Raw genomic sequence first — 13,835 nt, 5'->3', positions numbered from 1 at the left:
TTATCAACATGACCCAATTAAAATGATTGCCAAATCCAATTGTGTTTAATATACCACATTACCAAAAGCTGAAGAAGGGAAAGATGCGTCCCTGGGAGACAAGATTTTCTTAAAAATGTCATCTTATAAAATAATATAAGGAACGTTTTTATGATGTAAAAAACAGTAGGGTTCCAACACAATTCTAGGTAATCTACCAGAAGAACTTGTAGTTTCTATAGGTTTTTAAATCATTCTGTGTAACTCTATAAAAACAATATAATCATATAATTACTTGTATTACAGCAAAAAACAAAACAAAACAAAATGCAATGGAATTACTTGTATTAGGATATTTGAAATAAAATCATAGACATAATAGTCCCCTTGTTTATATTTTTAGGTGCTTTCCATAAAATGGATGCCACAAAATATTGGTTTGCTTTGGAACAAATAAGTGTCATAATGCAGTAGAGGTTGCACAAAACACCGTAAAATCATTCCCATCTTGATTTAGTATTCATTGCACAAAAGACAGAGCTCTCGAGTATGGAAGGATTTCCTTACATCAGTCAAACCCCCTCCCAATCACAACAGGCCTTCAGCCTTTGCTTGTTCTTCTCTTCTGTTCCTCAGTTCCAATTACTTTGGCAGAGTTATGCTTCCTGATGTAACAAGTGTAAATTTAAGTGTTTCCTTGAGAAAATGTGTTCTAAGATGTCAGGACTTCCAAGTGAAAGGCAGCTTTAAACTTCACCTTGGTTTGGTTTGTTCTTCTTGGCTTACCGATCCCTCACCTAAGAACTCTGAACCAACTGGCCATTTATAACAAAGTTAGACCAAAGGACAGAGATTTTGGAAACCATTAAATCTCTACAGGACTATGAAAATAAGGGGCTCATTTAGAGAGAGAGATCCAAAACCTTCAGTGAGAAAAAGCTGTAATGTGAGTTCAGAACTTTCTGATAGCAACAAATCTGCACTCAAAGGAGATTTTGTAATATGCCAAGTGCAGGAAAAAGTTTAATTGGCCCTGAGAGTCACCTATAAGATATACATTCACAGAAAACAAGATTTCTTTAATTACATGACTGCTTCAGGTGTTTCCCATTTTTAGTGAGATAACATTTATAAACAATGGAATGCTAGCTCTATCATCAAGCATGATTAACAAAATACTGTAAACCAATACAGTAATATATAAGTATATCCAGTATGATTGATCTATTGTAACCTAACAAAGCAAGATATTTCTACAGTCCACAAAAGTCTACTTGAACAGCAAGGAGCTGAATTAAACAAAAAACAAACAAACAAACAAAACCACCACAGGAACACTGAAATAAGCCATTAGATCTGGGATGCAGCCTTCTTCATTAAAAAAAATCTTGGCTGTCATAATTCAAGGTTAGGAATATCAATACATGCTTTTGTTTAGAAATTTATATGTGTGTGTGTGTGTGTATAAACATACATGCATATATATATTCACACAAAAAATGTTTGCATCTATATTTATGTATATGGATAATAAGGCCACCTGAAGTTTGAAAACAAGGGGACCACAAAAGTTCTCTCTCGTCTCAGACTCACCTCTCACCCCTGTTTCTGCAGTGCACACGGTTGTGACACTATACTTGTCTGAGCAGTAGAGTTGCAATGAAAAATTTAGGTCATGCATTTTTCTTTAGCCTTCACTATTGCCAAGACTTTCCCACCCAGAGACAAGCTTTGGGTTTCTGGACGTATGTATGATTAGGAACTGTAACAATTACTTTGTTAATTTAAAATTGCACTGCTAGTAAACAAGTAAAATAAGATGTTTGTTCATTATAATTACTAATACACACCTCCTGATCTATATCTCCAAGGAGTACACAAAATGTAGCAGCACAAGGGTTTAATAATTTTCCTCACACTGTTTTAGAAAGTTAGCTGTTGTTATTTGAACAAAAGTAGACATTATTTCAAAGAGGATTGCCTTCATCTCATGAATCTGTCAGGATTGCAATGCAAAGTAGGTTGCTCTGATGAAATACAAATTCAACGTGAACTACATCTGCACTTCTCCAGAGACTAATGGGTACATTTCTGCTACCAAATACCAAATTTAAATGTCTTTAGCTTTTTGAGAATACAAAATCATTGAAATTTTGCTGGGTTTTCATTTCAATAAGTGATGCATGCCATCACACTTTCAAAGAAAAGCTGCTAACACACCTACAAAACGTAGAATTAACAGTAGAGAGGTATCTATAGATATCATTGTACTTCAAGCCATAGCAGAATGGTTAATTGTATTATAAAAATATTGGAAAGGGCACTGATTCAGAAGTATTAGAATAGCCAGTCATTGGCTCAGTGACCATGCAAGATACAAAATGCCACGCGGTAGGGCTGAAGAGTGAGGAAACATAAGCAACTACCAACCCAGAGAGCCTCCTGAGATAGTTTTGGGAGACACTTGCAGCTGTCACAGCTCCTGGATTGAGGCGAAGACCAGCTGCAAGATTGTACATACCTACAGTAGCCAATTCCATAATGTGATAAACTGAGTCATTACAGAAGTCATTTTGAGAAGATTAAAGCTCCCTTCTCACTTTAAGATTAAGGAAGTGACAATAGCAGCAAAAATGTAAGTAGATAACTCTTCAGTTTAAAGAAAACCAACATCTTTCATCCTTAAAACAATGGATGTCTCTCAAAAAAACCCCACACATGCAACACAAAATGCCTTTGCCAGGTTTGCCTGGATATACTATGATAAACCAAAATAAGAAAAAACATTCTTTGCTTCAATACATAATGGTTCATTTTTCACCAAGACATAATTTTCCCATTTATCAAATACTTTCTCCTTTTTAATTCCCCCAGCTCATTTGTTCTGCTATCAAGGCACCAATTTAACATATGCAATGACTAACCAAGGAGACCCTATAGCTGCAATGCATCAAACTGTTTTTGTTGACCATTCATGGGTCACTGCAACATCAACTTCACATGCATGCTTTGGAGACAAATGACAAAAATGACCATTTCTTTCTCCAAGTGGCACAGGTATATCACCTAGGCAAACAGGAAAATTACTCCAGACTGCTACAAAAGTCTCAGCCCTCAAATTCAAAACTGTATTCAAATAGTCTCGAATACAGCCAGTAATAAAATTTACTGGCCAAAGGATGGAGATGACTAAGGTGTTTAAATCAATTTTTTTATCATAAAGTATTACCAGATAATGAACAGAAAATGAATTATACAGCAGAGCTGATGTTCAATACCTGCACCAAAATCCTACATCACTTGATTTCTACTTAAAAAAAATACCTGTGGATGTCATTTATTATATGCCATTTACTATACACACTTTCTTTTTTAAACTATGAAAATATGAAACACTATAATTATTCAGTAAAAGAACTTCATTTTCCGTTGTATGGGAAAAGAAGGTTGAAAGACCAGGACCTATGTATTTATTTAGAACAGAACAGGACTATTTCAGTGGGAAGGGATCTACAATGATCATCTAGTCCAACTACCTGAGCAATTCAGGGCTGAATAAATGTTGAAGGATGTTATTAAGGGCATTGTCCAAACGTCTCTTAAACACAGACAGGCTTCGGGCATCAACCACAACACTAGGAAGCCTGTTCCAGTGTTTGACCACCCTCTAGGTAATGAGATGCTTCTTAATGTCTAAACCTCTCCTAGCAACTCTTCGAACCATCCCCGTGTACCCTGTCACAGGATACCAGGGAGAAGAGCTCAACACTGCCCTCTCTGCTTCTCCTCCTCAAGAAACTGTAGAGATCAAAAACTCAGTTCCTGGTGACTTTTTTTTGTAATTTGTTTAAATAATTTCCCAGACTAATGCAAGAATGTTCAAGATGAAATTCAGATGTGCTTACACATCAACAATATCCTAAAATTCAAATGGAAAACTGAAGATAGATATCAGACCTAGAATTGAAAGTGAAAGAAAACAACTTTCCCAAATGTGATCAGAAACCAAGAAGACAAATAATACTGTTCTCTAAACCATATCTGGATTAAACTTAAAATACTGCAAAATTACTGTCAGGAAAAAAAAAAAAAAAAAAAAAAAAAACACACCACCAAAAACACACACAAACAAACAAAAATAAAAACTGCGTAACACTTGGCATGATATAAAAAAACATCTAAGTTGACTTTTTCAGTTCCTAACAATCATTATCCTATGGAAATTAAGATACTCCTGAAAGCAGCTATTAAAAATAATTGCCATTCGTATGGGTAAAGGACTAGCAAGTGCCAATGAAGAAGACGAAATAGACAGCTTGCTTGAAAAGTACAGAGAATTTTTGAATACCTTATGTAAAAATAAGGACTAAGGTGGGCATCTCCTTTGGTATTTTCTAAGAACTAAAGAAAGTTTATACCCACGTGGTTGCACACTTTAAAAATATCCTTTACATTGTCCTGTAATAATTTTTACGACTAGTGTAAAACAAAACAAAAAAATCCTGTTGTTTCTATAAAATACTAATTACTACACGCTTGATTACCCTCAATCTTACAGTAGACAGCATATAAAAGCCTAATATATTTTGTGAATGTTTATGATCTGAGAAATTACATAGGCCAATAGAAATATGATTACAAGACATAACTCTTCCCTCCGCTTAGGAGCACCCACCAGCAGGGTGACATTGGGGATGGTTAAGCATTGTCAGTGCCGGGGCAACCACCGACCTGGTCACCCTGCAACCCCATGAGGAGCTCAGCCTGCGCTCCTCATTAGTGCAACAAGGTGTACACAGCATTTCACAGCACTGTTCTGCAGTCCTCTTTTTCCTTCTACTGAACGTCATGCAGTTCACTGAAAAAGGATTTTCTCAGCCATTAATTGAGTCTCAGCATTTGACTTCCATTGTTCTAAAATCCCACATGCTATCAGATCCCTAGTGTTGGAGTAGCCTTGTGCTTTTATCAAAGTGAGCAAGCATTTTAGTGTGGTGGGATTCATTCCTAAAGGAGAATTATTTCTCTTAGGATAAGGATTAAACAGTAAAACAGAAGATTACTGCTATACAGGTAGCACTCTACAAATTATAAAAACCAAACACATAAATTTCAAGGGATATTTCCCATTTTTCAAAGACTAGGCACAGTTAAAAAAAATAATAATAATTTTGCATGCTATACATAATGAAAATGTAAACACTTAAGAAACTATTCTTATTTCAGGAATAAAACTAGATTCTATTGTATGGTAAATTTAATGCACGTTAATGAACTTACCACATTATTCAGCACTGGGGTAAGAGATTTTTCCCAGTTTACAGCATTTTGCAGGAGCATATCAAAGACCCATTATCTAAGGTTCACCTAGAAACACTAAGAAACTACAAAAGGCTGTCTGTAACAAGAAAGGACTGAATTATTACACCATTGTAATAATTAACCTGCTGGTAAAAAGACCAAAACCACAGCAACATCTCAGAATTTTCAACTTAAAGGTGGGGAGTCGGGGGGAAACAACACATAATTACAATATACAATTGCATCATTTGTATTTTAAGCTTCAAGTCACCACTTCAGTCAAAAATTCTGTAAAGCAAATCACAAATCACAAGAAATTGTGTTTCATGTGATTGGATGGATTTCTATTTTTAACAGTACTGATTAACAGATGGAAGTGGAGTTTTTCCTTCAAAAGTGCTTTAGTCATCATAAAGTACCAACAAATATGTAAATTGAACATTTTTGCAGAACTAAGAAAAATAGGTGTGATTTCATGTTCATTCTCTACAGCTACTTCTACAGCTCTCTCGGACAAAATTACCATTTAGTTAAATAGATGTATACATGTGTATGTCAAGATAGAGGAGAAAATGTACCAGGTCTTCACTACAACTAGAATCCCTTTTATCATGTTGATAAATATTGCCAATAATAAGTTTATATTAGTATGTCTGTACACAGTTCCACAATTGTATATTGTGTTCACCCCTTGAAATTATTTCTGATGTGCAAAATATCTTCATGCTTCAGCCTTTGCACCAGGAGAAAGGGTCTTTGGGGATAACTGCACACATAAGTAGGAGTGAACATAGCTTCCTTGTTTTCTCCCCACATAAAATTCTTGAACAGCTTTCCTTAGTATTGCATCAAAAACAAATTTTTATTCCTATATAACTACTAATTTATACTGGAAAGTGTGTGTGCTTGTGAAAGAATGAGTGTGTGTAAAGGAACCATATCATTATAAGAAATACACTAAGCAAAATGATAACCTATAGTCTGATATTCCAGATATTACCATATCTAGATTTTATTTGCCTATTTACTTTATTCACCAAAAAAAAAAATCTGTTTGTGGCTGAAAGAAACAGTGTTTGCCCAAGATGAGCCAAGAATCTGAATCACAGGATGAGCAGGGGTAGTCCCTGGAGAAATTAAGAGCACTGAAACAGAACTTCATAAAAAGAACAACTTGTTTCTTCCATCTGAAAACTACTGGACAGCACCTCATAAGAGATTATTAAAATATTAAAAATTTATATAGGATGCCTTTTCTCTTCTCTGATCCTTCTACCCCAATTGTAACTTCATAGGAAGAGAACAGTCACTTTCTGCCAGTGTCCACTGAGGGAGAAAAGGACAAGCAAGTTTTACACAAACTTCCCTTAAAATATTTTAAAGTTCCTACAGTGAAGGGAATGAATCAAGGATTCGGGATTAGTCTGAGTTCTGAACTTCTTTGGTTATGACTCAACACAAATTCACCAAAATGAACAAAAATGCTGACTTCTTTGCAGGGTATCGATTGATACATTTATCTTGGACTAAGTAACAGACACTTTAAGAATACAGGGACCTCAAAGATACCAGTTTTCTTACATCACTTTTTTTCATATCCTGACTGCATCAAGTGACAGTGGCATGCTAATGTGATACCTCTGCTGATGGTAGCATTGAAACCTATGCAACAGTCACCAGAAGTTGGGCATTATTCCTGCCATGACCATCCTAGCCAGTTTGAAGATAGGTTCTCATACCCAAAGTAAACCATTTAAGAATTTTACCACTGTAAACAAAGATGACAGATAGTACATTGTGTATTAACCACATAAATGAAGGGAACAAGATCTGCCAGATTTCTCAACCAAAAAAATTCTTCTCACACCGTTATCTTCTTGGGCAGTGCGTGTTCAGCACATTCCTACTTCCAGTTATACCAAAGCAAATTCAGCCTAAGTCCATTAACCAAATTATTTTGGAGTAGTTGGAAGACGAATCTGGCTGTGTGCACATGCACATACGTAACAGCATCTATTTCTGAAATGACAGGACGGATCATCTCTGTGGCATCTATGTCAGAGCCGTGACAAAATGCCTTTCCCAGATGAGCAAGTGACAGCGAGAAGGCTGTTTTCAATGGGAAGAGGAAGCCAAGAGCTGGCTTGTTTCCATGGAAACACTAGCAGCATCAGGCAGAACAGCTGTAGAGGAAAAGGCAGAAGTTCAGGAGGCAGAAATCTTGATGATTTTACCTCACCGATATGTCAGTACCATCAGAGAGCATCTATGTTTAAGGTAGATCAAGCTAGTTTATATTGATTACATCATGTATTAAGCTACAGTTTCCAATTAAGTCTTGTGAAAACCAGCATGCCAGAAGTAAATTAATAACAATTACTTGCAATGTGATTTAGTCAGCCCATGTATACATGAAGCTACAGAGTGCATGTATATCTCTAACAGTGATGCAATATGATTTTTGACATCAGGAACAAATCTTGCTGTTTCTTTAAAAATGACAGCTCCCACAGGCTAAATGCTTCAAGTATAATGACCAATTTAATCTAATGGACTCTATTCCCACTTAAAACCAAATTCAGCACTTTGATTACCAACACAGCAAAAGGAATAACCTCTTTGCAGTTTGTTTATTAACCTTTACTGTTTTCTTAGTATCATTTTGAGATGGAAGATGCCAGCATAACTCAAAAATTATTAAACGGTAAGATCTAAAGTATACATACTTTCCATGTTGAATAAAAGACAGAGAATAAAGATTTCAACTTATAAATTAAAGGGCCTTTCTATTTGTTAAGAAAGCAAATAAAATTTGTAATTCACTATTTATCTATAAACATAAATTCTGAGATTAACATATCTTCACAACTCTATTCATGATATCTTGGACTATCCCAGCAGCGTTGCTTCCACCAAAAATAAAAATTGTCTTGCATCATGAACAGCCAAAGCCCTAAAAATACAACCTACTCCAGATATTCACCATAGCACACAGCAGGTATCTAGGTACCTGGAGAAAACATAAGCAAGCCACCAAATAAAAACATAAGTTATCTTTTATAAGAATGCTCTCCAATACAATTTCTGTAGCTTTGGCCTTTCAAGGGGATCTATAAAATCATATTTTCTCCCGTCACACTCATCTCAGCTGATTCTTCCTGCAACCAACACCACTGAATGTTTAAAGCTGATATAGATGTTACAGGACACTGAGTCTCCAACAATGTAACTTCACATAAAGCAGTAGATGGGAATTTCTTATTTCCAGCCAACAATACTGCTCACTGCTCAAGTCCAGCTCTTCATGTCACAATGAAGTGGCAGTAGATCAGTATTTTTAAGAACACTTGCAAGGTGTAAGTATCTCGATGCCGAGACTGCAAGGCTTTTGTGGTTTTGTTTGCATTTCAGTGACTCCTCACAACAAACCAATACTAATTAATTTTTATCCTTCCCTTGTAAAACGAGTTATCATGACCTTTCCTGTAGATAAAGACTATGCAGCAGAGTGTGACCTGCCTCCAGCTGCTGAGGATGGCAGGAGTGTCACAGGCAGCGCCTGCTCGAGTGCCCTGGGCCACACTGGCTCCCACACTGCTGAGCCACCCAATGTCACAGCCACTGTCCCCTTCTCTGTCACAGATTTACACTCTTCTCAGAAAGTGAAGGATATATAGCGATGAACTTTGTGAATCCCACGGCCATTTTTGAGTTCCTGCACTAAGTACGTGAGCAATCCATAATCCTTAGGAAAAATCAATGACAAATACTAATCACTTCTTTGAACAGCATCATGTTTCAACTATTATTCAAAAGTAAAAGGCCTTAAAAGCTTAATTAATTTGAAATATTATATCCAAGACTAGCACTGACATTCTAGGTCCTGCTGGGCATCTGCAGACACTCTTTTAAACTCAGTGCTCAGTTATGCCTCTTGCACTATTTAAACAAATCTTTGCACTTTACTAAATCATAATGAGTGTTTTGCATTTATAAGCCATCAAAGGATACCAAAATCATTTACAGGTATTAAGTAATAAATTGCAGAATACACATGCTTGATTCATTTAAGAATCAGGAGTCTGTTTCAGAGACGCTTAAAGCAATGCTCAGAAAGATGTAGTTGCCCAACACTTCCACTCCTATGACAGTATTATATACCAGTAGCTTTCTGTATCTACATAATAGCATTCTATCAAATAGCAGTTTGTGAATGATTATTCTATTAAGCCTGGAGTGAAAGGAGTAGCACTTTTTCATTTCACAGTCTATGAAATCCAAAACAATAAAATAAACACAGAAATAGTATTCAGATGTAACTCCGGAACTTGAGAAACAAAGAAAAGTGTTGCAGGTCTTGAAGTAAGTGTATGTACATGGATTACATTTTATAGTTACAAAAAAAACCCCATATGTTTAGGAGATGTCACTGACATCAAACTGCATACACTAAAAATTGATTTTTTTTTTAGAATCTCAAATAAAGTAAACCTTCTTGTCAACAAACTAGTTCCACTAGTTATATAACATCACTGGATGGTCTTGCTAGAATAATCTTGTGTGTGCACTATCCCCCAATAGGTTACCATGGCAACTTATATTTGAATTTCTATAAATTTCTATTTTTAGAGATCACGGTTTAGGATAAAGAAAATTCACAAATATTAAGTACCATTTCATTAATAGAAAATATCCCATTTTTATCATCATCGTGCTTCCAAGAAAAGACATTGCTGAAGTTAAATCAGGCAGTAATACTAGAAAAATAATTACCACAGTTATTAAGAAAGTTTACCACTAAGCAGCCTCATCATAATTTAAGTGGCGCATGAGTCAGTAGCTAACACTATGAGGCAAAGATTGATGTTCACAGAGTTTCATCTTGATTTCAGTAAGGGCACAATTTCACTTAGATGTTTTTAGAATTACTCATCATTTCAGCTGACACAAAACAAAAGGGCATTTGCCAGACTACTCAGAAAATAGGGTCTTTGTTTCAGGTGTGGCAAAATGTTGAATTGACAGTAATGTCTCAGTTCCAAACTAAGGTTACCAACACCTTAAATTACTGTGTTTAAGTGCTTACTAAGTGCATGCTGGTCCTTAAAAACAAATTTACTTAATGCCTCAAAACTTGCCAGCAATTCTCAAAGTTGTCTCCCTACTGAAAGATCAAGGTACAACGTAGTAGCCTCGAAGAAAATGAAAACACCGATTTAGATGCTGTTGTTACAGCTCTGATGCTGCCTTACTCTCACTGCCTGGGGTTGAAATCAGAATATAATGTGTAAAACCAGTTTTTAAGTTATAAAAAGGTAAATACCTTACGTTCTAAGAGATTAATATTGCCATGTCACAATTTTCTACTCTAGCATTAATTGCGGCATTCATTTTGCAATCTTGAAATAACTTTACAAGAGCCACTGACAATTCAGAAGGTCTAGTAAAGGCGTAAAATTTGGAAAGCAAGTGCCTACAGGCTCTGACAAAGAGTAGACCGAAGTGGACTGAAGACAAAAGTGACAGCTACAACTCCAGGGCACAATTGTAATCAGCATGCCTACCTTCCTATTTCTCCTGGTATCTTCCATTTAACATTTAGTCCGTACTCCTCAGTTCTCCAGAAAAGTTGAGTGGAAAGATTCCCTATCCTAAAAGCAGCAGATTTGACATTGTCAGCAACTTTCCACGAAACAGTAAGTGAAAGACAACCTGCAGGGCAATCACCGCATGCAATACTGTTTTCTCAGGTAACTGACAGCCGGATTTTCTTTAGGATTCAGACAGCTAAGATGCCAGCAACGTGGGTGTGTCATTGATGAGCAAAGATAGACACTTCTGATAGTTTTTCTTCAGAACCGATCCTTTATTAAAAATGTATTTCAAGTATCAGCTGGAGCCAGCTGTCAAGGGAAAACATATCGGTGGGCAACGTTCAAAGACACAAACAATGCTGGTGCTCAGCAAGTGACAGTAATAATGATGAGGACTGTTACTTCCTGCTTAACTTACCTCACTGTGCTCAGAGAAGTTGCTAACTTTCACAGAAACTGCATCAGGCCATAGCGTTCAATTCAGGAAGTCACTTAGCCACACGCTTATATTCACATCTATGAGATTGCCAGTGAAATCAGTGGAACTGATCAGAAGAAGACACGCATCATAAATGCACTTTCTACAGGATGAGGCTTAGCTCTGAATACTTCATGGGAATCCTGGTAAATAAGCTGCAAAACACTTATTACCATTTTATAATCAAACATTTCCAATTACAAGTTCTTATTCTTGTATTGCAGGGAGGATTTTCTGGTAGTTGCTTTTCTCGTGGTTAAATTTGAGGCACCGCTGTGTATTTCTCTCAAAGGAATTACAATCATTTGTTTGCTCCAAAGCGCTGAGTTAAAAAGCAAACCCACATCACAAAGGCAACTAAAAGAGGGAATTAAAATCCAAATCATCTTAGAAAGGAGTTGATACCAAAACTTAAAATCTCTGTCTAAAGAAAGGAAATGTAGTATGATCATTTACCACCTTGTACCCACACCCTCAGTCACAGAGTCAGTCAGGGTCACCCTGAGAAATCAATAGAGGGAGAACCAGGGTGACCCCCTGTCACACTTACTTTTTTGAACTCAGATCACCTCCCAGCGCAGACACAGCAAAGCTGGGAAAAGGCTGAGGTCACTCTCCTGAAACTCAACCCAAACCCAAGACCTCTGATGGCTGGGGGAGGGATGATGGACTCCATGCAGATGGAAAGGTTGAGGGCACTCTGGGACTGTTCCTACTCACCTCCCCCCACCACATTCACAGATGTTTCTCCCAGTGAATGCACCTCCACACCCCACCCAGACCAGGGGCGTAAGAGCAGATCCTTCGCAGGCTCCTCAGGGCACAGCTCCCATGTCAGCCCATGGGGAGATGCTGGCACAGTGGCGCCCCCCTCACTGCCTGACATCCCTTACAGATGCAGAATGGACAAGCTGCACTGCCCCTGGGGGCCAATGTCACCCGCACTCAGTGGCCCACCAAAGCATCACCTCCACACGCCCATCCCAAGCGGGGCAAGCTTCTCCTCAATACACGTGTCGCCCACGCAGGGGACCGTGGCGTGTGCACCCCTGGCCGCCCCTCGGCTTCCCCAGCCGCCCCGGGCGGGAGCGCCGTCCGGCGGCGCTTACCCTGGCTGCCCGTGAGGAGTAGGGATCCTCGAAGAGTGCCCAGACGCGGGGCTGCAGCCGCCGCCAGCGTCCGCCTTTGCCCTCGGCGGTCGCCCCCACGTCCTCGATGCCCAGTCTCTTGGCGGCCAGGTCATCGTCGTCGCCGTCGGGGGGCGGCTCGCCAGTCAGCAGGTCGGGCGCCTCGAAGATATCGAGGGCCTCCTCGGCGTCACGGTGCTGGCGGTAGGTCATCCAGCAGCAGGGCTCCACGTCGGTCTCGTCGATGCCCCAGAAGGCCAGCTCCTCCTCGAAGAGCGGCCCACAGACGTCGGCGGGGCAGTGCAGCTTGCCGGTGCGGTAGTAGTTGAGCACATAGGCGAAGACCCCCGGGTGCCGGTCGAAGAAAAACTCGCTGGTGCCGCCGCTGCTCCGGGTGCTACAGCCGCTGCCGGGCTCCGGGCAGCCGCCCGCCGGCGGCGGCGGGTTGGGGGGGGACGGCGGCGGCGGCTCCTCGCCGCCCGGAGACTCGCTCTGGGACTCGCAAGCGAGCAGGGCCAGGCGGGTCCCCGGCAGGGTCTTCAGGGTGCTGCGGTAGGTCTCGTGCCGGGTGCCTCCCACGTTGAGGATCACCCTCTCGTTGTCCTCGAGCTTCCCCATCGCTCCGGGTCGGACATGACTGGGGACGGCGCGGGAGGTGGCAGCGGCGACCGGTCGCTGGGAGGGCGGGCAGCCGGTCGCGGTCAGGTCCGCGGGGAACGAGCTTCTGCCTTAAACGCAATCAGAAAGAAGAAATCGAGGAGAAGCCCCTTAAGCATCACTGGGAGGGGGAGGAAGGGGGGGGAAGAGGGGCAATTCCCCGCCGTCACCGGCTGCCCAAGCCCCCTCCATCCCACCGTTCGCCCACCGTGATCTCGCCACCCTCCCGGCCCGGCCCGCCCCGCCGCCAGCCCCCGGCCCCTCGGCACCCACCGCCGGCCCTGCCGCCTGCCCGCCCCGGGCTCTCTCCCCGCTTCCCCGAAAGCAGGCTACCGAAATGGCACTGCCGCTTCTCCCGCGTACGGATCCGCCACCGTCCCCACCCCCTTCTCCCTCGCGGGGATGCGTGAACCGAGCTGATGGAATTGAAAGTGTGCGGTTAATTATTTAACGGGCATCTATCTTTTATTATCTTAACAGCTTAACGAGGAGAAAAAAAAGAAGGATTAGAGGTTTTTCTCTCTCTCCTTCACCCCCCCCCCGCCTCCCACCCGCGTCTGTTTTGTGAGGGAGGGATTGCTTTTGGGGAAGAAATACCAAGCTCTCCGGCAAGCTCAGGCAGCAGGCACGCCCTTGGAAAAGCTTTTTGTGTGGAGCTCGGCTTGCTACTTTCGCAAATAAACCATGAACACAGGCGTG

At 40.3% G+C, this 13,835-nt stretch overlaps 1 protein-coding gene across 6 annotated transcripts in view; it reads right to left on the bottom strand.

The window, feature by feature from the left end:
• The window catches only part of KCNC2 (potassium voltage-gated channel subfamily C member 2), a gene marked incomplete at both ends in the record, with an annotated part of 105,527 nt that extends 92,430 nt beyond the window's left edge, over window positions 1-13,097 (bottom strand). For all 6 annotated transcript variants that reach the window (XM_082066098.1, XM_082066100.1, XM_082066096.1 and 3 more), the window contains one exon: window positions 12,462-13,097. In XM_082066098.1, the coding sequence (XP_081922224.1) occupies window positions 12,462-13,097 (636 nt within the window). The remainder of the gene's footprint in view (window positions 1-12,461) is intronic.
• Between the last annotated feature and the right edge of the window lie 738 nt (window positions 13,098-13,835).

Source organism: Streptopelia decaocto (assembly GCF_964273445.1).
Source record: "Streptopelia decaocto genome assembly, chromosome: 1".
Classification (NCBI taxonomy): Eukaryota; Metazoa; Chordata; class Aves; order Columbiformes; family Columbidae; genus Streptopelia; species Streptopelia decaocto.
This window is presented reverse-complemented; position numbering and strand designations above follow the sequence as displayed.